This window comes from Anas acuta, chromosome 9, assembly GCF_963932015.1.
Source record: "Anas acuta chromosome 9, bAnaAcu1.1, whole genome shotgun sequence".
In the NCBI taxonomy this organism is placed as follows: Eukaryota; Metazoa; Chordata; class Aves; order Anseriformes; family Anatidae; genus Anas; species Anas acuta.
The window spans coordinates 7,865,689-7,888,339 of record NC_088987.1 but is presented as its reverse complement, the minus strand read 5'-3'; the positions used below and the strand labels follow the sequence as shown (position 1 = coordinate 7,888,339).

Here is a 22,651-nt window from a genome sequence, read left to right as displayed (position 1 = left end):
AAGGATCTGCACCCCACGAAAGGTTCTGTCACAACATGGAAACCAAACCTCATGTAATATATTACAGGAAAGGATTCCCACTCTCTTACTTGTTTTAGATGATAGGAAAAATGAAATCACTGGTAATGCCTCAAGAAAGCCACTAGCTTGCACTGCTCTACACCCTTTTTGGATAGAGAATGGACAAAAAGAGGATTTTAAAACCTAATTTTTTTCCCTATATGAAGAAACTCTAGTTGGCTACCAAGCCTGTAGTTGCCTACATCTTTTATCTTTTTCTGTTTTTGTTGTTTGTTTGTTTGCTTGTTTGTTTGTTTGTTTGTTTTTTAAATATATAAATATATATAAAGCAAACATCGAGATGTTTTTCAGTTGCTAGGTCCCTGTCCCATATTTGAAAAGTTTTCACAGCCTGGCAGGGGCCTTGTGCTCTGCAACAAGAGGACTCCATCACTTTATCAAAGTTTCCTTTTATTTCCATCTCATGAGAGTCTTAGAGATGCTTTGTGGAAGCACCTTATGCATCCAAAACCTTTTTTCTATCATCTTTAAAAGCGAGCAGATTATTTTAATGTATTGTTGCCTGAATAACAGGGAAGGGAGGAAATAGACCACCCCCAAACATCTCAGAAGACATTGTGTCAGGCACTTGAAATTTAAGTGAAAAAAACAATTCACACTCAAACTGAACTTACAATGTATTCAAAGTGCACTCAGCGCTCATAAGAGCTAAAATAGGAGAAGAAAAAATATTTTCCACTGCAAGAACCAGCAAGATTACAAGCGTCTTAACCAGTGACCAGCTCTTAGACGACACTGCAAATTCATTTCCCAGGTGCCTCTGAGAACACCAACACAGGAACTGAGGTAACACGAAAGCTTCTAATTCCTGCAAATTAAACACGAAACAGCTGTACTTAGAGCTGTGACCCATTTGAAAAAGCAGCTCAGTGCTGAAGGCTGGCATGTTCCTGCAGGCCAAGTTATTCCATTTCCAAAACCATGGCTTCTGACTGGAACTCCTGACAGACACTCTGCTACGTGCAGCGCTATGCTGTTAATACAGTGTCACCGTTATGTTATCAGTATTATTCAAATACAAGAACCAGATGTGCAGTTCACCCTCACTGTGTGGTAATCTTCAACAATCAGCCTAGTGAGATTGTCTGGAGCCAGGGCCTGCATTAATTTCCCCGGCTGTCCCCGTGGCCAGTCCTTCCCGTGCCAGCCCAGCAGGGCGAGCGCCATTTGAGTGGAATTGCCACGAATTTGGCGGCAATGCTCGGGGACCGAGAAGGAGCAGGCCGGAGCTCAGTGGGACGGACAGAAGACAAGGAAAATGGGACGGGGCACACGCTCCTCACAGGGACGGGCGATAAACCATGGGTTTTTGTAAAAAACGAGTCTGGCACACGTTATCTCGAGCACATCACCGCTCGTTTATACAAGAGCCGCCTGTCACCCTGCAGGGACAGCCCCTGCACCAGGCCCTGCCTCAGAGCCGCCATTCTCGGGCCGCCCTCGCCCCGCGGCCACCTCAGCGCCCGGCCCGGCCCCGGCGGGGCGGTCACCGCCGCCGCTCCGCCCCGCTTTACGACAGCCGGTGGCGGCTGTGCGGCGGGGCCCGCGGCCGAGCAACCAGCCTCGGCCCTCCGCCAGCTCGGCCCGGCCGTCGGAAGCGCTGAGGGGCCTAGGGCCGGGCGGCGGCCATGGTGAGTGCGGCGGGGGCCGGGCCCGGCCGCGCTGCGGGAGCCGCGGGGGCTCCGGCCCTTCCCGAGCCCCGGGAGGGCGGCCCGGCCTGCAGGGAGCCCGCTGCCCTCGGCACGGCCCTGGAGGATGGGTACGAGGGGCTGCGGCGCTGGGGATCACCCCCTGGATCCCTCCCGGCCCCGCTGCCCCCGTCCCGGCTCCCCGCGGAGCCCCGCCGCAGCCCTGCCCGGCGGCTGTGGGCTGATGGTGCCCGCTTCCAGAGACAGCCTTTTTTTTTGTGTTTTTATGTTGTCTTGTTTCGCTTTCTTTGGTAAACAAAGACTTTTGTTTCCTGTGTAGGCCGGTACCATGGTGGCGGTTGGCCTGACCATCGCAGCAGCTGGATTTGCAGGTTTGTGGATGTGTTCAACTCCTGCTTCAGCGCCAGTGCACTGTAACACCTGGTACTGGACACTGCCGAGAGCCTATAATGAAAAATATGGCAGTAGTTAAACAAAAAATAAAATTTCTTCAATTTTTTTTGTCCAAAAAAATCCTTATTCCATATTTTAATCCATAAGTTACTAGTCAAACTGAATTGCCAGGCCTTTATGAAACACCATACTTAGTCTTGTTCAACGCTAATTTCTTTCAGGTCGTTATGCACTAAAAGCTATGAAGCAAATGGAGCCCCAAGTAAAACAAGCACTTCAGAATCTACCGAAACCTGTAAGTTTTTATCAATGGCATCTTTTTATTTGAAAGTGTACTCAATGAAGTAGCTGCACTGTTGTCTCTGTATAGTATTGCATCTTCTAAAATTAAACATAATTTTGTCACTAATAACAATCTGTGATTCTGATGGTAGTTCACTAATAGAGGTTATTCTGGCAAGTTTAAGTATTAATTTAAGTTACAGTACTCTGCTTCACCTAAATTTCTTATTGCAAATGCAAAGGAAGCTTCACAAAAAGCTCAGCAGCTGCTAAGGCAATCATGAGTTGTTTTAGCTGATGTAGTTAAGCTTACATAATCATTGTATTCTAAACTAACACACTTTTCCTTCCAGGACTTCCGTGGTTATTACAGAGGTGGATTTGAACCCAAAATGACTAAACGAGAAGCAGCTTTAATACTAGGAGTGAGGTAAAAGGAAATTTGTTATAAATGAAAGGTAAAAAGGAGGATGCTCAGTGCTCAAGACTGTCCTATGCCATTTCCCCTAGAAATGTCACTGTCAAGCCAGGAAATACGGAGTGTCTTCTCAGGACTTCTTGTACTTATTTGCGATTCTCTGCTGCATGGTAGTGTGCTTCAAGCTAACTCTAATTAGACTTCCATACATCTGTAAATCCCAAGCAGAACATTCAATTTCCACTTTGAAGCCGTTTTCATGAAGACCTGGGGCTGATTCTGTGTGGGGAACAGGGTTGTGCTGCTCACTTGTGGTTGCTGTCACTTCCGTTAAATTTCAGATCCTGTGTGAAAGTGCTGCACACCTACTTCCTGCGTGTAAATTCATCACTTATTCTAGAATGTCTGAGAGAGGAGTAGCTTTCCCTGCCAAAACTTAGAGTCTAAGACCAAATACACAAGTTTATCTAGTAAGAGAGCAAGTAAGAATCATTTCTCTTTGAAGGCAACTTTCAGCTGGGAGGTTTATACACAAATAGTTAAAAACAATCAATTAAGTTTTTCCTTTGTTCAAGAGCCCTCTATGAAATTTGACCCTATAAAAATGTTACAATGTAGTTTTGCTCCTTTCTGATTGAATATTGAGTTCAAATTCACACAGGCATTTGAGAGAGCCATATCTGGGACATACACTGTAAGATTTTGAGGTGGCTAGCTACTTCTACAAGATAGTGTAATTCTACTAGATTTCAGTGGGAGCTAAATAGCAAAATACACTTTTAAGTACTGCTGTGTCAGTATAAATGCTGGTAACTTGGTTGTTACCAAAATATTCTTGAAAATTTGCCCCTATTTTTATTTGTTTCATCTCCAGATATGTGTGGATGTCTTTATAGCATGTCTTCTTGAGCATGCAATATATTGGAAAAAAAAAAAAAAAAACCCTGCCCAGAACTTAAATGTTATATGTAATAATAGGAAAAGAAAAAGTGTACATGTAAATCAAAGATTTCTTTGGGCAAGGCAGAGTGCTTATTGTTCTGAGATACCTTTTTAATCTGGGGGATTTTGTGAGGTTACCTCAAGTTAGTTTTTCTTTGTCTTTTAAACTAGCCCTACAGCAAACAGAAGTAAAATTAGAGAAGCTCATAGACGCATCATGCTTCTAAATCATCCAGATAAAGGTAAGTAAAAATAATTCACGTTGATCAACTAACACATATTTTTACCCATGAACTGAACTGTGTGGGAAGTGACATTTCAATACGCTGGCTACTAAAAGGAAAAAAAAAAAGTGAAAACAGATTTTAAGAGTGCCCAAATTCATGCAGTTTTGGAACATATTCTTGTGTTTGAATGGTTTAAAGCAAGCAGACAGATTCAGCAAGTCAACTGATGCTTGCACTTTCCTGTGTGTATCTGATTAAAATAAGACTTGTTAAACTGAGACTTAAAATCACCTTAATTTTAGGTGAAAGACCAGAGTATTTTGTGTACTTTATATTTAGCATGTGAGTTTGAGTTGATTCATTGGAAATTGGTCCTATATAGCAAGAACTGAGCCTTCTGCTTCTGTCGAAGACTAAACTACAAAACACTGCTGCCTGTGGCATTCTGAAGGCTCAGAATCTAGTTATGCTTAAAGTAGGCACCTCTGCCTATTCTGAATTCTGTGTTCTTCATTGAGTCAGAATTGTTTGTTACTGCTTGGCATTTAACATTTTAATCCCTCGCTTAAAAGGTGAAATGGCCTCCTTGAAAGTGACTTCATTATTTGTTGTATGCACCAAAACCCAAAATACTTGTTTCATCTAGTGTGACATGAGGTTATCTTTCTTCTAGGTGGTTCACCATATGTAGCAGCCAAAATCAATGAAGCTAAAGATTTACTGGAAGACCAAGCTAAAAAATGAATTGGAGATTAAAGTCATAGGGTTTGTTTGTTCAAGTGATTTTTTTTTCTTTTATAAACAGCTTAAGGCAAGTTCTGATGTCAGTCTTTGACTTGACACAAATGAGGCTTGAAAAATGAATGTGGGGAGGTATTTCCCTCCCTGATCAATTCTTAGTTGCTTTTTGGGAAACGTCTGAGGGAGTGAGGCTTAAAGGTTTTCCAAAGCTGTTCATTAGTATGTGGTAGAAGCTGCCACTGATGTGGTTTGGCCAAAATTTCTTGCATGTTACTGGATGCTGACATGCCATTACCTAATTTTTGTTAATCTAGTTATGTTTAAAATTCATGCTGCTGTTCTTTCATATGCCAAAGTTAGCATGATGAAAACAGTCTAGGGAGAGGGTGGAAAAAAACAGGAGGAATTATTTGACAGGAAGATACAGGACAGATACGTGGTTGTTTCTAATTGAAGAAATAAAGTTGAAGAAACTGAATGTACTCAGTTGTTTTGCCTTGTGAAAAACAAGGTTGGTTCAGCTCTTAAGTGTTACTGATGGATCTGGAAGATCCCAGATTTTTTGTTAGTTTCCAACTTTTAATGGATTTTATGGCAATAAATTACAAATCTGTAACAAGTACTATAGTTTTACACATTATTAACTACAAAGTTATGGTTCATGTGATAAAGTTTGCATTTGTCACGTAAGGAAAAAGGATGTTTACATCACTGGTATTGACCCTGCTAATGACCACTAGGGCTGGTTCTGTTTGATGTTTTTATCAGTGATCTGGATACAGAAATTGAATGCCCCCTTGGCAATTTTGCTGGTGATACTCATCTGGGAGGTGGCTGGAGGGAGGAGAGGCCTTGCAGTGGATCTCGGTATGTCTGCACATTGGACTGCCATCAACACCTTGACGTTCATGGAAGATGAAAGCCAGGTGCTGCACAGGGCAGAGCAATGCCAGGCACAGGCTGGGAGACAAGTGGCTGGAGAACAGCTCAGCAGGAAGGGACCTGGGGGTGCTGGTGGCAGCAGGCTCAGTGAGAGCCAGCAGCTGCCCTGGCAGCCAGGAGGGCAAGTCACACTTGGGGTGCATTAAGCACACCACTGCTGGCCTAAAGAGGCGACTCTCCGACTGTGTTTAGTGTTGATGCAGCCTCACCCCAAATATTGTTCTTGAGAGCATCCAGAGGAGGGCAGCAAAGCTGGTAGAAGGGCTGCAGGGCAGGTCTGTGAGGGGAGGCTGAGGACACTCAGGTCCTCTTCTCTGGAGAAGAGGCTGGGAGGCGACCTCACTGCTCTCTGCCACGTCCCGAGGAGGGGAAGCGCAGAGGCAGGCACTGGTCTCTGCTCCCTGGTCACTGAGGACAAGGGTGCATGGGAATGGTACGAATCTGCACCAGGGGGGTCAGACAGGACCTTAGAGAAAACATCCTTACCAAGAGGGTGGTCAAACACTGGAACAGGCTTCCTAGAGAGGTGGTCGATGCCCCAGGCCTGTCAGCATGCAAGAAGCATTTGGATTGGGCTCTTAAAAAGAGCCCATGCTCCAACTCTGATGTGGTCAGGCAGTTGGACTAGATTGCTGTAGGTCCTGTCTCACAGAACTATTCTAGTCCAATTACATAAAACCAGGATACCTGAGCTGGATTTACCAGGCTACATGAAGCCAAACGTACTAGCAGCTGTCTTATGTATCTGAATTGGGGCCAAAGAGTTCTGTCACGCTCCAGGAATCTTTCCAGCCTTTCTGCAACTACGGTAAAACTGCTGTACAACATATGTAATCATTAACACCATCTGCTCATAAATATACAGTGGAATGTGGAGCTTTCATTTTTTCCAGAACCATGCCCCTATTTCAATGAGGGGTGTTAAGTAGTCTCACATCCTCTGCCTGAACTTTGGCTACTCTGTAGCTGTATTGCTCTACACTACTTCTAGGCCACTTTGTAATACCAGAACACCACTACAGAAAGATTGTACATTTTTAAAACAGAGGCTCAAGATCAGTAAGGGAAGAGTATGAAAAAGAAAATGTTTGGAACTTAAAGTAACAGAAAAGGATATTTTGCTTTACTATAGAACTTAAAGCAGGGTTAAAAAAAAAAAAGGAAACCACCACACACACACAGCTGGAACATTGCCATGCAGCAGCTTCACAATTTGCATCTGTCAAGGCCTACAAAGAATGAAAGCTACTTCAGTTCTCTCGTGCCAAGTAACATTGACTGTTTTTAAACAGCTTTTTTTTCCCCTCTCATTTGTTTTCCACTCTTGTGGCTGCTATCATTGAGGACTCTTCTGTTTACTTTAGAGTTCTAACACTTTGTTCTCCAGGAGGGAACACTCTTGACAAGTCAACACTAAGTCATACTAAAACTATATATCCTTAAATGAAGTAAATACCTAAGCCTAGTTAGTACAACTCTGCTCTAGCTGTACGAAGTACAGCAGCTGGAAGCATGTACTGTGCAAAGTGTTTGTTTTTTTTCCTTTCTCACTTTTAGCCAAATCAGGTAAAAGAATTTTCCTTTCAAATAAGTATAGCTTCAGCAGTGCTCTCTCTGGCTTCTTACAACTCCATTGCTTCCCAGATTTTTTTCTGCTTCTGGTTTCTACATTATTGCTCTTGCTCATGCACCTGAAAAGATTTGTTAGCATATCATGCTTCTAGCTTCTCAAAAACTACACCTATGTTAGCTCCTATGTTAGTCATGCTAAGCAATTCTTAAGGTAAGTTATTTTAGATACATTAACTGATGTTTTACATCATCTTAATGCAAGGTTAGCATGTTAGAAAGCTTTTTTTTTTTGGTAAGAATTAAAGGTTCAAGCTGCCTGACAGGTAAGTTTCAACAGTTAGTGTTAACAGCTTGAAAACCTTAAGTCAATAGCAATTTAAATTTCTGATAGAAACAGTCCACAGATGGAAGATCAAAGTTTATTTTCTTTTACTACCAGCATACAAAAAAAACATATTGCACATCAAACAACCAAAACAAAAATAAAAATACTCTACTAAGGACTAACATATGTAGTTTATACAGAATAAACTTTCTGGAAATTGATCTTTTCAGTAGTTCAGGTTATGTCTTAATGGACATGACTAATTCAGCTTAGTGTTAACTAAAGCTATGTTTGATTTTTAAATACTGTACAGTTTAATAAATAAACCAAACAAAGCCTCAATGTAGAACAGTCACTGCCAATGTCACCCAGTATCCCTGCAGAGTATGAGAATTTAACAAATGTATTCCAGTGGTCTGCAGATTTTTCCTCTACATACAGCATTTAAAAAACATGTATTAAAACAGACCAGTTTCCAGACTAAACTAATGGAGAAATTACATTTCAGTGCAAAATATTTTAGACTGCATTTCTTTCTAGTATTCCTCAGGTGAAGAAGTGGTTGCATATTATTAAAAATGTAACAAAAGCAGCTAATGCTTTCATAAAGAGTATTATGTTAGGGATCCCCCTCACATCTCTGCCGTATTTTGAAAACAAAATAACATTTCCTATAGCCAGCAATTTTGTTTATTTAAATGTTACATATACTATCTCAAGGCACATCTGATGATATATTTATAACACAGTAGGTGTCAAAGTATGTTTAACATATGATTTCTTCAGGATCCCTCCCCTTTCTGTATTCCAAAATGGAGGAACTGAAAGTGCGGTGTCAAGACTGGCGATCCATATTCTATCTTTGGCAAGCTTATACAAGCACTATTTTAAATGTAATGTAGAAGAACTGTAAACTAGGAACTTCAGTTTATGAAACACCATTCAGCACTGCTTCTTCCTGATTATTTCCCTCCTCTTGAACAGTAACTTTCTTTTCATCAGGACTGTGCTGTAATTTAGAAGGCTCATCCCCAGCAGTTGTAGCAGGACCATTCACTGCCTTTTCGGAAGGGCAGTTTTCATCAATTGCGTCTTTTGCCTTAAAGAATAAAAACAGGATATTAAAAATTCAGTAAAAACACAATACAACATCAAAATAAAGTGTTAATTTCCCTCTGACTCACAGCAAACTTGCAACAGGAATGTTTGCATTTTATCATGCAATGCTACTTTAGTAAATATAGTATTTTAGAATACCTAAGTCCTTTAATTTGAACACTAAAACAGTTACTCAAGTCTCCTCTGCTTTCTGCAAATTAACACTATATTCTGTGAGCTACTGCTTGATTCTGTTCACTCTCAACCTTTCCATGATGTATTCTTGAACTCAGAGTACTCTAACGGAAATGACCTAAATCGAGCATTCTTTACTGTTTCACTGCAAGGAAAAAAAAAAGGAAGTAAAGGAAGTGTACATTTAAAATCCTCTTACCGCTTCTTTCTTGGTTTTGGCTAGCGTCTCCTTCGGGGGGTTTCTCTGTCTACTTTGAGATTCAGCTCGCGATATATAGTCAGCTACTGTTACTGTACAAGGAAAAAAAATTAGTGACGCTCATATTAGAAATTTAACTTAGCATTAAGCTTCATATCTTTTTTCTGCACAAGTTACGCTATAACTGGGAGATATCTCACAAAAGGCCTTCACTCTTACAGGTTATCAACTACATAGCAAGGATCAGTTCTTTTATGTTAATAAAGTTTTCAACAAAATCTGTGGTAGCTAGTTATTATCTGAAGGCAGAATCTTAAAATTAGAAGAACAGTAATTTTGGCCTGATGGCGTAAAAAGAAGGGATTTCTATACCCATCTTCAAGAGATCAAAACTGCAGGCTCTTTAACTATAGACAGTTTATTATTGGGATTTAACTATCTTCACTAGTGAAAAATTTCACAGTAATAAAAATTAAGGTAGGTTAAAATACAAAAAGAATTAGGGGAGGTTTAGAATATTGCATCACTTACGATAAAAGTAGCATTCAAATCCTTGTTACTTTCATGAAGCCACTGGCAAGAGAACTCACCCTCCTGGTACTCAAAAGGCAATCCACACTGTCAACTCTGGCTTGTGGGTGGGTGGATTAACTGTGATGTGCGTACAGGCACTCGAATAGCTCTGTATGAGCGAGCCTGTACCCAGCAGCAGGACAGCCATGCTTACACTGCTATGGCTACACTTACTGGATGCTGGCCAGGGGCTTTCTGACCTCTTTTCTTCTTACCACCTCAGCACATGTTCTTGTAGCTTGGTTTTGTCTTATCCCGCCCTCTCGTAACCACAACAATTGAGAGTCAACTCTATTTTTAGAATACACAGTACTACAAATTTAAATATGCATTTGTATCTTTGATGAACTAAAGCATATTAAGAGTTGGCAAGCATTATCTACTGAACAGTAGTCAATTATATTTAGTATACCATGCATTCAGGTGAACTATTTTCCTGGGTTTAGCAATGACTGTGTAAGAAACAAATTATCAGCACAGGAAGTGTAACACACAGGTTTTCTGTTACATTAACTGGACTTTTCACAACTGGGTCCCTGCGTAACTGTTGAGACCAAGTGAGTTTACACACAAGGGGACTCATTTCTCTAAAATGATGTTCCGTACCCAACTCCTCTAATATAAAGAGGAAGCATGTTTTTACACACAGTGTAAGAGGCCATTTAATAATAATAATCTTAATAATTATGTACATAGTAGGAACCCAAGAAGTATAGTGACATAAATAACACAACTGAATGACTGAAGTCCGCTGTTAGTATTTAGGAGGAGTAATTCCTTCTCTCAATTTCACTCACTATACACTTATTGAGTATTTATGAAGAGATTAAATTATTAGAGCATTTTCCAAGGAGTATAACTACCAATGCTCTTAAGGTTGTTTTCAAAAATATTTATTATGGAAATTGGAAGTGGTATTTTGAACAAAGAAATCAACAGGAAAAAAAAAGTGAGAAAACTTTGGGGATTTGGTTTTGTTTGTGGGATACTTTCATTTCAAGAAAAATACTAGAGGTTTTTGTAGAGATGACCAGCATCTCTTCCACCCCTTTATAAACTATCATTTTTCAACAAAACTACAGAATGCTGAAAAATAAGGTTATTTTTTTCTTAAAGTTTTAATTATTAGAAGAAAAAATGTTGTTGCTTTACAAGTCAAATATTGAATGAGCACCACAGATATACAGAAAACAAATATGGGTGAAGTTTTGAGCCTGTCAGTCTAGAAGACCTTCTGTTACTACCTTATGGCACAGATGTACAAGCATTTTCTGAACAGGGCATTATACTGAGAATTAGCTAGTTCACCTTTAACATTTCAAGTGTTAGTACACACAAAAGTGCAACAAGCCACAACAACAAAAAAAATTGAAAACATGCAACTTCATTTAAATTCCTCCTCCTTCCCACCCTCAATTTGTGGATGATTTACAATGTTCACAAAAGCTGAAGACTGATAGCAGAAGTCTGAATTAAGCTCTGGACTGGCAGATACCATGTAGGTTCCCTCACAGTGCCTTGCCAGGGCACCTACAACCTGCCATTCCAACTCTGCTTCTCAGCCAGTGCTGAAAAGGTTGTGTCACATTCAATGCAAGTGCGCAAATGCAAGTGAGTGCAGATCATGAACTTTTTATATGTCTTGATCCTGGACCACTGAAGTCAACAGAAGTTTGGCTATTGACTTCAATGAGAACTGGATCAGAAGCATAAATTGTATTTCCAAGCAAAACGTTAGACATTATAAATTAGTTTCATTAGACAGATTAAGAACTTTATAAAAGTTCTCCTAGTGTAAGAAATGTTTTTCATCTTTATCTAGTAGTCTTATTAGTTATTAACCTTTATATATTATGCAGCTATATGTAAAACAGCAGACACAACATTCTCTCATGCTTTTGACCTGAGAATACCCACAGCTTCACTCGAATTACCTGGCTGTCTATCTTCTGCCTGACCCCTGAAGCGACGCCTGCGGCTACGATTGCGTCGCTGGGGTTTTTTGTCACTATCATCTGCAATTGCAAAGTTTACCATGAACTATTTCTGACGAAAAAAATAAATTCTTCAGCAGTTTCAGCATGGGGCATTTCAAATTACTTCTGTTAAAAAAGACAGGCTAAGACAGTCTGAAAGAACAACAAATTTATACTGAAAGCACACACAATGAAGTAAATGCTAGATTTTACTTTTTGCTCCTGGCTCGTGAAAACATGTAGGCATATGTTTAATGACCTCATATTTCATTTATTAAATAACCGTATGTCAGATTTTAGCCACAACCATGAAGAATAGTTTTTTTTTCCACGCTATTAAGCAACAGATTATATTCTTGTCCCAGCGAGTATCAAGAGAATTTACTGAGGGAAAGTACTTAAGCAGAAGCTGGCTAGAGATAAATTAACTGCTTAAGTAGCTTTCCTACCCTGACAGTGAGGTTACCAAGGACAAAACAGAACACTGATCAGAGCACCATGTCTCTATGAAAACAGCATTACTAACTGAAATCAAAGTTAGTCTTTGGTATCTCCATCAGATACGTTTTACAAAAGAGGCATATGAAAGTACTACTGGAGCTCAGTAAACAAGAACTTTCATGGCAGAGCCATGGAAGTGGCAATATTCATTTAATCAGACAGCAACCTTTAACAGAACAATGACTCGCCACTAATAAAAATGAACAAGTATTTCACTGCACTTACACTGATAGCACACTTTTTTCTTCCAAAATTGTTCTGGGACTATCTAACTGTTTACATACCTAAACCATTCTCATTAACAGAAGCTGTATCAGACTCTGTCATTCCATCCATTAGGACAGCATCTTCATCAGTCCGTCGCCTGCGCGACCTCCTGCGGCGGTTACTACTGTGGTGAGATTCACTAGCATCGGTATCCACAGTCTGGTCTGACTCTGTATTATCAAGTAAGCTGTAAGGGTTGCTGTCCGGATCTTTAAGCACTAAACAAACAGAAAGTTTGGACTTAAGATACTGTAGTTACATTTAACCTCCAGGCTGACTTAAATCTATGCTTCAAAGCATTAAAACAATCTTATGAAAAGGTATAAATGCTATAGTTCTATGTATAATGGTTCCTCTCTGACTAATCCAACAACATATATTCTGAGGCATCACAATGTGGCACTTAAATTACTGCATCACAGAGATATCCAAGGTAATATTAAAGAACTTTTTTACTTTAAGCTGTTAAATGTGTAAAATATACCTATCACTTCATTAGCAGAATGGTACTTCTGTCACTACTGAAGTGTTGTGAATTATCTTACACAGTCAAATTCTGATAAAATGTAACTTCCTTTCTGTGAATTCTTCCAATTTCGTATCTAAACACAAGCTTAACTCAAAAGGCAACCACTGGTAGCATGCCCAAGATTTCTAAACTGTAATGTCATCATTATCTGTGTGTAGTAGAGGAAGGAAATGGAGATCATCATGACTAGAAGATGATGAACAGAATTCGATCAACAGCTTATGACAACAATACATCAAAGAGTCACAGAATGGCTTGGGTTGGAAGGGACAAAGATCATCTCATTCCAACCCCCTGCCACAGGCAGGGACACCTTCCACTGTTCCAGGTTGTGGAAAGCCCCATCCAGCCTGGCCTTAAATGCTTCCAGGGCATCCACAGCTTCTCCGGGCAATCTGTTCCAGTGCCTCATCACCCTCATAGTAAAGATTTTTTTCTACGTATCTGGTCTAAATCTACCCTCTATTACTTTAAAACAATTACTCCTTGCCCTATCACTATACTCCTTGGTAGAGTCCCTTTCCTGCTTTCTTGTGCATCACAAAACCCCCATGAAATACCAAAGTATTACAATTACAATGTAGAAGCAGAGTGTTTAGAAGTACTAAGAGGTCAGAGAGAAAATTGCAAGGAACAAAAACAGCTCAAAATACGTTTGAGACACACTACCAGAGCTAATAGATGACTTGCCACCACGAGGTCCACCACGTCCACGACCTCCAGATACACTGCGTCCTCGTCCTCCAGGACGTCGTCTATTGTCACGCTGATGTCTGCTTTCTCTGTCATCTTCTCCTGCCAAGGACCAGTCACTAAGTTCATCTTTTCTCTCAGACTCTGTTTCAGAGGGATTAGAGAGCTCAGAGTTTGTACCTTGTACAAGAAGGAAAAGAAAATTGGAAATGAGTAAGAAATGTGGATTGTATTCAGGTTTCAGATTGTTATTCTTCTGAAGTATCTGGCCTAGTTATATGTATTCTATGAATATATAGAAAAAACACAAGTTCAAAGTAAAAATTTATAGACACATCTTTATATAAATTTATATTAAAGCATTTGTGTGCACAAATAAAATATAGCGTAAGTTTCTATGATTCTTAAGTTTGTTTGCAATAATAACAGAAATAAGATCCAAGATTACTCAAACTGTAATTTATGTATGTGGATAAAATCAACAATTAAATACTACTTTCTCTTTGTGTGTACGCTGCAGGCATTTGATGCAGTCTCTAGGCAACTTCTCTGAAATTCCCAAGGACAACTTTGCCACCTTACAGCTAATGGCTGTCGCTAAGCAACCTCTTCTGGCTGCGGTAATGTGCTTGAAAAATTTAACTGTTTATATTAAATATTGCTCATAACTTCCCAGTGTTTCTGAGCTAACCAAACCTGCACAGCTTTTTATTACTAAAAAAATTGAACACCTACCATTTATGTTAAGCATCCAGGACCTGTCTGTACTAACAGTTTTGGAATAAAAGTGTTTACACTCCTATGGTTCTACCATGTGATTCTTGCCATGGACGAGTGAGGGGGGAACTTCCAAATGGAAGTCCAAACACAGTATGCATATAAACAAACTGAACATTCATTACTTTCAGTTGATTCAAACAATTCACCAGGAAAAAAGTAAAAAAGCAAAGTCATAAATGCTATTATTATCATCAGAACCTGATGAACATGCCATGATTGTCAAAGGTATCATCAGCATCAGGCCATGCAATTCAGAAGAACTGTCTGACTTCATGACACAAGTGAGCTACACAGAAACGATCAAGAGTAATTTACTGTTTTCAGTAATTTTCCCCCCTCGTTTACTAGAACACCTATGTATCTTTGTGAAGTATGTCTATATTGATGTGCAGACTTTACAACTGGGGGGATGCAGCTGAGTGAAAAGATGTGCACACTTCTACGAGGAATTGCTACTTAGTACCATAGAACACCTCACTACATCTAAAATAAATCCGGTTAGTTTTTACCCAAATACAAAAATGATTACGAAGAAGCTTTGTGCTACATCCATTTTAAGTTATTTTAGTTTTCACAAGTATGACCATGATCACAGACAAGCTCTTCTCAGCCAAATCAGGTAACACTATTTAAAAAAATAAGTCTCCTGAACAGTATCTGTACCTCTTGCACACACCATCACTTTCAATTTTGTCATACAACTGCTATCATTGGAAGCCAAGATTTTACCAGAGTTCAGTTTGGTCATTTTTTCAGTTTAAAATTTAACTTCAACAAGAAAATAACTAGGTTTTCTGAGCTTTGTGGAAAAAAGGCAATTCTGTATTTTTCAAGTCTACCTTCATTTTAACTACTCTGAACAAAAAGAAATCTAAGGAAAGCTATGGATTCAAAAGTATACTGAACATTCGTTCAGTAGCTGCTCTACAGTTGTAAAAAACACCACAAAAAACTCACCGTAACCTGATGTGTAATTGGGGCCTCTGCGGCCTCTCCCTCTTCCACTGTATGATCTGGAACCTTGTACTGAGGAGAGGGTACTCTCATCAGTCGTGTAACCCTTCTCTTTTTCTGGAACTCTAGCAGAGGAAGGTCTGAAGCCCATACCAATCTGACGCAATTGTTCATCAATCTGGAGCCGTTCCAGTCTTAGTTGCTCAACCTCCTACATAAAAAGGAAACAAGAAATTTCATATAAAGACACCTTACTTTTCCCCACAAAATACCATTGCCCATCCAGTCATGGGAAAAACTAACATTCCTTTAGGTGAGTTAATGCTACCTCCAAGTTGACTACAAGTAACAGGATTGATCTATGAGTTTTGCAATCCCAGCATTTTGGAAGCAATCTAAAACCTGTATTTTAAAAACACCACATTGAAAGGCTGTTGAGAGATAATCATCTTAAAAACAATGCTTCACTGTACTTTTTCTAGTCATTTTTAAAAAACCCTGACAGAGTAACAAGATCAAATTAATTAATTATTTCTGTGAAGTCACACCCTTAGTCCTACAAAGCCAACTAGTTTAGGTGGGTAATTGTTTTAAATACTACTTTGTATTAGAAATTCCATTCTACATCACCACAGTGTTAACCTCAGAACAATAACATGGAGAAAACAATTGCATATTACTACTCAAATGCCACTTAGAAGTGATGTTTAAAGTCCTGTTCTTTGAATACCAACAGTACTAAGCACTCACAATAAAGACCTACATGTAAATAGCTCTTACGTGCAATGGGAGGGTTCATAACCCCAAACCTTAGTTCACAGCCTACAAAGAGACTGTTCAGCAGTTGAAAAACCTACTGAAGTGTTACTCAAGTATTTTCTTACTTCAACAAAAGCTTCTTCTACAGCTTCTTTCTTCTAAAATACACTTACCTTTAGATACGCAATGTGGTATTCTAAAAGAACTTGGACATTTCCAATGCTCTCCTTAGTACCCACAAATACAAATGGTACCATTCCCTACAGAAACAAAATGCCAAATCTTACAATCAAGAAGAAAGTTATCAAAACTACACTTTAAATGATTAAAAATGTTTTAATTATAAAAACAATCAATGACAACTGAATCCTGGGCTGTAAAAAGGCACCAGAAATAGCTTAAAAGACTGAAACAAATACTAATTTGTTAAGAACTTCAGACTGTCTAGCATTCCAACATCCTATTCTACCAGTTGATGTAACTTAACATATACTGTCTACATTCCATTGTGTTGCCTATGCAACACAAGTGCTGAGTGTGTAAAGGCATCCAGAGATTCCTGAGAAGCGTGCAGTGGTTAATTAAACCAACTTTGCAAGATGAAGCACCTTCAGAAGATTTTATCATGTTCTCATATAGTTAAAATGTGTAAAACAATTTTAGGCTGACAGCATTAATAGTTATTCAGCTACAGTACATGAAGGAGAAAGCTTAAAAATAAGTCTGGCTTCAGTAGCAAAAACCCTTTCTTGAATCATCATTTCATACAAGATTCACTGCAAGATGCCAGTCTGAAAAAATAAATTTAAATTCATTTCTGTAGCCAACAAACAATGATAAAACTGGATTTATTACACAATCCACAAGCATGCCTCTATCCCATAGAACTATCCAAATCACAGTCACCGTGTTTTTATAACTTGAATATCACCACTGCTATAGGTTGGTCATGAAAAAACAAGGGCACACAGGCCAGCTGCCTAATGATGCAGAGATTAGCAATATTCCTGTTCTAATGCTGTAAGGTAGCATTTTAAGTCATTTAAGTCAAGCCCCAGAAATTTTCACCTTCTAGATGTTTTCCCCTATTTTCTTTGTTAAAGTATTCAAAATGGCTCATTTGTTAAGGTTTCTGTTTTCATAGGAAGAAAGAAGAAAGCACTTACATCTTCACGTGGCAGTTTATTTTCATTATCTCCTTCAATTCTCACCCTGACGACTCCAGACTTGTCTACAATCTCCTGAATCACTTTTCCATTTTTTCCAATGACTTTTCCTTTGAGGGACAAGAATGATTAAATTTGCACCAGTGTGCAAAATATTTTGAACAGCTTTTTGATAATTTACATACAACATAATTGTAACAACCCGATTCTTTTACCTTCTACTTCTTCCCCCCCCCCAAAGTTTTCTCCTACTTCACATTTGTAAACAGAACTGCGTTAGAAGGCCAAAAAATCTAAAATTATATTCAAACTGTATGCATGCATAGAATGGCTAGTAATTATGAGGATTATTCATGTAGTTTGAAAAGATTAAATTACTTTCTAATTAAATGGAAAAAATCAAACATTGTACTAGAAACTAAATTTTCTATGCATAGTCAGGCTTAGTAGGCTCTCTTTCCCCAGGTTTTCATATTTTAGCTGTATTACATACCAACGAGATTTCTGGGAACCTGAATAAAATCCTCCACAAATTCCAAATAACTTCTAGCCTTTTTCACTGCATCGGCAGTCTGAAAAACAAATTAAAAAAACATTTATTTCTGAATGCAGTACGATAAAGACAAAACCCTCCAGCAACATACACAAATCTTCCAAACGGCAAGCATTTTCAAAAAGAAGAGATGAGAGGCAAAATTAATCTATTTGTGAAATCAACATTAAAGAAACAACTCAGTGCTCAATTACAAGAAAACATACTGCACTAAGCAATGTGTTTTCATCAAGCATTAACCTGTACTTTGTAAGTAACAGAATCACAGAATCATCTAGGTTGGAAGAGACCTTAAGATCATCAAGTCCAACCTCTGACCTAACACTAACAAGTCCTCCACCAAACCATATCAAAACATTACAACCAAGACAATTTCCCTTTCAGAATGCTAGTTCTGGCCACAGTTATCAAGTTTTCTAAGATGACCAGAGAACTCTTTTAAGTCCTTCCTTATGGCTTCATTGTTAAGTGACAGAAATTAAATGACTGTTAATTGAATAATGAAAAAATGAAATGAAATGAAATGTAATGAAAAAATATACAGCTTAAAATTACCAACAGAAGCACAGAATGCATGAACGAGTGAGTGTCAGCAATGTTAACTTCTCATCATGCCTTCAAGCCCTGTCATCTGTCATATTTTCAGACAAACATGAAGGAAAAACATCACCACCTCCTGGACCTTTAAATAAAATTTTGGGGGAACTCCTAAACAAACAAGGAATTCACAAGCTTCTGGCAGAGGTCAAAATGCTGAGGGGAGAAACATGGGAGATAATGGATTTCAAGATGATGAAACAAGCAATAAAGCTTGGAAAAAAAAAAACAAACATGCAAACAGGAAGTGGTTGGTTGTAGAAAGCAGAGCTATGCTGCATACTCCAAGTAACAGATAAAATGATGCAAAGATCAACACACTCTAGCAGTTTTCACCTTCAATGAACTCTACAAGTAGGACATAATTAGAGAGTTCACAATGTCCTGCCTCAGAGGTATGTTTATCACTTCTTTCCCAAATAAAGAGGAAGGAACAGTGACTGCTGTCACACAAGCAGCATCAGAATGAGAAAGCAAACAGCTGCCAGGGACTTAAGCGCTCCAGCATACCCATATACATATCTGCACTCTGCCACAAGTACTCAGAAGTTTTGTGCGCATACAACCCATGTGACTCACACCCCAGCAGGAGATAGCATATAAAGCTGGCTTGGATAACGCATCTTCAGCTCCTTGCAGCCAGTAATTCAGAAAATGAAAATAATAACTATACATACATCAGGGGGGAAGTAAATTGAAAATGTCAGTGTGCACATGGATTAAACACCTCAACAAAAATCCAGTTACTAGTAATTATCTTTTTAAGTTTGAGTTCCAGTCTGTGCACCCATTCCTGCTTTGCTTACTGCATAGAATCAAGGTATGTCCAAGTTACTTGTAAAGTCTAATAGGAAGATTAAATGCAGGATGTTTCCCTAATCCCAGCATTAATCCTGCTATTTTTGCAGTTCTAAATGAGTGTGAAACACCTGTAGAATTGGTAGGACAGGTTAAACCCCTCAAGTAATGTTCTAACAGGGCCACAGTGACAGCAGCATTGCTGTTACACTGCTCTTCTGCCTCGTGAATGGATTATAGCTTTGATCCAAGGAACAGCAATGTTTTGAGGATCTCTCAAGATTTAGAACACCTCAGGTAAGAGGCACACAAATGAAATACAGCAGTATTTTGTCCAATCCATCATTAATTTGCTAAAAACAACAACAGCATTAAATTGCTACATTACAAAAAACATCTGCTTCTTTTCATCTAAGACTAATGTATTTGGCAAGGCCAGAGAACAGATACCACACATCAGGAAAAACCCCATGTGAACTATAGCAGGCTCAGGGCAAGGGGAGGGCACGAATAAGAACAACACAGGAAGTCTGAGAAAAAAAAACATCAAGCAAGATTACAGTAAACAATATCTCTCTCAGGTTGAGTGAGGTTTACAGTGCAGCCACCCTTGAATCTGTGCATCAGGAAAGAAACATCACATGGAGACAACCACTGCAGTGAAGTCTCTTATTTCACATACAAGATGCCACAGTGTGAATATGTTTACAGCCATTCAAAAAAAGGACTCTGTTCCTTCCCATAGTTAGTTCTGGGTACAGCTCTCACCGCCCTAAAAGCAGACAAAGTAAAATGCTTATCAGATTCACAAGAAGTTCCTCTCTTACCTCCCCATAGATTCTGAAAGTACCAGTATCTTCCTCAAGTTCAATTGCAGTAACTCCTGGAACCTTTCTGGCTTGTTGTATATTACTGCCATGTGTTCCTATAGCAAGTCCCATTAGATCTTCTCTGACTACAAACTCCTCATGAAATGCCGCAGCAAGCTGTTTTGTGCACTGAGGGGGAACAAAATAAGGCTCATTCACATGCACTCAATGTAAAGTACAGTTAATTATGTGCTTGGTTTCAAGCAACAAGAATTTCAACCTATGACTTACTTCTAAGTGTTTTGTAGCTTCTTCATTCCTTGACATAAGCATAAGTTTGGTACGAATGCTGCGCAAATGCATGTCACTCAGAATATTCACTCTCTTCACTGTTGCTTCACTGGCAGACTACAAAAAGAACAGTCATTTTTTAGAGAAATTCACACTGAAAGGACAGAAGTTATAAACGTGATCCGAATTTCCAGTATTTACAGATATTGTTCTTCCTCAAAACCAAGCACGAAAAATTCAGCACCACCTCTGCAAACCTACAGTTTTCTGTTCTAACTCAGAGCATATTTTACGCTAAAAATTTTGCTACCGATCTACATAGTAGCTCTTTCTCCTTCATATTCCCCAGATAAAAAAAAAATAAAAAAATCAATCAGTATCATTCTACCATATGCATACTTGTCACTCACCGACTCAGGGGGAGAGCTAAGGAAATAAGAAGGGAAAACACAAATCCCTAGAGTCAGATTTAAGTAGATAATACTACATAAACAGAACCATGCAAAAAAGCTACTGCTGGGAAAAGTCTATATACTGAGACAAAACAGGCACAGAAGAATGTAAGTGAACAATTCTTTAATGGCTGTATGTTTCTCTGCTTGGAAAAGCCATTTCATATTTGAAAAGACCAACCAAGCTATTTTTGCAAAAGCCACCTAGTATCCACCTAGTATCAAGCTTGGTCACTCCTTATGATCCAGGCTCTCAGAACCCTGGTAATCCACCCCATCTATTGGCCAGTTCACATCCAGGCTTCAACATGACGTGGACCGATGCAGTTCATGGGGAAACCTAACATCAGGTCAAAGGACAAAGTGTAATACCGTACAGGTAGACTCCACCATTCCAGAGCTCAGAAAGCTATAGGTAGCTTTAAGCAATCTGTACAAAATCACTGAAACACTCAGCCCAATGACAAAACCGTAAGATACAACGTTACTCCTAAATTTAGGCCAATCCCCTTCCAAAGGCCTACCCTATAAAAAGACATCTACCTATATTAAAAACACCAACAACTGACATAGCTGGACAAGTTCAACCGCATTCAATGCAAGCACACAGATAACTACATATGTAACATAAATAACATACTGAAAATTCATGCAAAATCCACATCAAAATAGTTACTTACCAGTATTATTAGTTGAGCAGTTTCAGCATGATAGAAGATTCGACATGCTCCTACAGCTTTCTTGAAATCTTTATGTGCATTTTCATTAGCACATCTGAGGAGATAAACGATCGTTAAAATATTTTAAGATGTGTGAAAACAGAACTTGTAATATGATTACTAGTTTATAGCAAAGTATATTCAGAAATTAGAAAAATTCTCTCATTACACATTTCCAGAGCTCTCTGTGGACTGTATGTCATCACAGTTCTCAGGCAAATCTCAGCAGCTGAAACTCACTGTGAGTTTATCAGCTACTCAAGCTGAAAGCAAGACCTGAAGATCCCACCTCAGCACTTGCTTTTTGTCTCCCCATCCCAAGGATTCAGCACAGAGCCCAGCCTGCAGTTTCTAGCCCATATACAGCAGCCACTATCAAGGTTCGTAATGGACCTGTAAATTGTCCTTTAAGATATTCCCCCAACACCACCCCAATACTTCTCAGTTAATTAACCATCGTATTATGAAAGGGTGCATAGCTACTCACGCATCTCTCAGATCTTCAGGGACATCCACTGTGCATTTGAAAAAGGTGTTCTTTTTGACAGTTTTATTTTGATTCACAGGTCGGAGTCTTTCGTAAGTGACTATTTCATTGTAAGTGGCATCACAAGCAGCATATTCAATGACATAAAACTATGGAAGAATTTTTTTTTTCAAACGTTAACATCAGTTGGAAGCAGACATTCTGACATTACCAACACCAAGCGAGTACAAAATGTGAATATCTAGACTAAGAGTCCTCCAAAACAGGTATCTAATTTTGTGAACAGGTAGAACTTACTACAGTATCAGGAAAGAGTAAATCACTAACGTTGTGACATACGTTTCCATGTGCTCGTTTCTGATTTTAAGTTTTAAATCCGGCACAACACAGTTTTATAGCTTAACTGATTTGACAATGCTCTGTGAAAGTACCAGTCTTCAGAGAACAAAATATAATTTTTTCCTGTCAATACTAGATAATTACGAATTGGAAAAAAAAAATCAATTCAGGATTAAGTGTTTCTTTTACTACTCTGAGACCATACAGAGTACGAATATTGCTTAAAAGTCAAAGTTTCTAACCTAGCAAGACAGCAAAGTAACTGACAGTACAACCCCAAGTTTCTGTGTAATGTAAGAGAAGTAGACTAGCCCCAAATTAAGAACACAGTAATTTAAATCAGT

The 22,651-nt window shown here is 39.0% G+C and overlaps 2 protein-coding genes across 4 annotated transcripts in view; one reads left to right on the top strand and one right to left on the bottom strand.

Annotated features, from left to right (window-relative positions):
* The first annotated feature begins 1,537 nt into the window (after nt 1-1,537).
* Nucleotides 1,538-5,355, top strand: DNAJC19 (DnaJ heat shock protein family (Hsp40) member C19). Its single transcript, XM_068691427.1, has 6 exons — nt 1,538-1,712; nt 2,050-2,101; nt 2,345-2,418; nt 2,759-2,835; nt 3,937-4,007; nt 4,666-5,355. Exons 1-6 carry the CDS (start codon nt 1,710-1,712, stop codon nt 4,734-4,736), a joined length of 348 nt encoding a protein of 115 aa, XP_068547528.1. The 5' UTR covers nt 1,538-1,709; the 3' UTR covers nt 4,737-5,355.
* A 2,297-nt stretch (nt 5,356-7,652) lies between these two features.
* FXR1 (FMR1 autosomal homolog 1) overlaps nt 7,653-22,651 on the bottom strand; it is a 29,349-nt gene continuing 14,350 nt past the window's right edge. The window contains exons 5-17 of one of the 3 annotated variants that reach the window (XM_068691425.1): nt 21,969-22,117; nt 21,443-21,536; nt 20,311-20,427; nt 20,038-20,208; nt 17,756-17,834; nt 17,263-17,372; nt 16,270-16,356; nt 15,341-15,548; nt 13,580-13,747; nt 12,399-12,599; nt 11,572-11,652; nt 9,065-9,156; nt 7,653-8,671 (exon numbers count right to left, since the gene is read on the bottom strand). In XM_068691425.1, the coding sequence (XP_068547526.1) occupies nt 8,501-8,671; nt 9,065-9,156; nt 11,572-11,652; nt 12,399-12,599; nt 13,580-13,747; nt 15,341-15,548; nt 16,270-16,356; nt 17,263-17,372; nt 17,756-17,834; nt 20,038-20,208; nt 20,311-20,427; nt 21,443-21,536; nt 21,969-22,117 (1,728 nt within the window). In that variant the 3' untranslated portion in view covers nt 7,653-8,500. Of the gene's footprint in view, nt 8,672-9,064; nt 9,157-11,571; nt 11,653-12,398; nt 12,600-13,579; nt 13,784-15,340; nt 15,549-16,269; nt 16,357-17,262; nt 17,373-17,755; nt 17,835-20,037; nt 20,209-20,310; nt 20,428-21,442; nt 21,537-21,968; nt 22,118-22,651 lie in introns of all 3 variants that reach the window. The other 2 variants (XM_068691424.1, XM_068691426.1) reach the window with 2 other exon arrangements.

Bases quoted from the DNA above. Each gene is read 5' to 3' on its own strand.
- DNAJC19 (XM_068691427.1), top strand. The intron at 2,419-2,758 runs GTAAGTTTTTAT...TTTTCCTTCCAG, and splicing joins TTCAGAATCTACCGAAACCT to GACTTCCGTGGTTATTACAG. The intron at 4,008-4,665 runs GTAAGTAAAAAT...TCTTTCTTCTAG, and splicing joins TCTAAATCATCCAGATAAAG to GTGGTTCACCATATGTAGCA.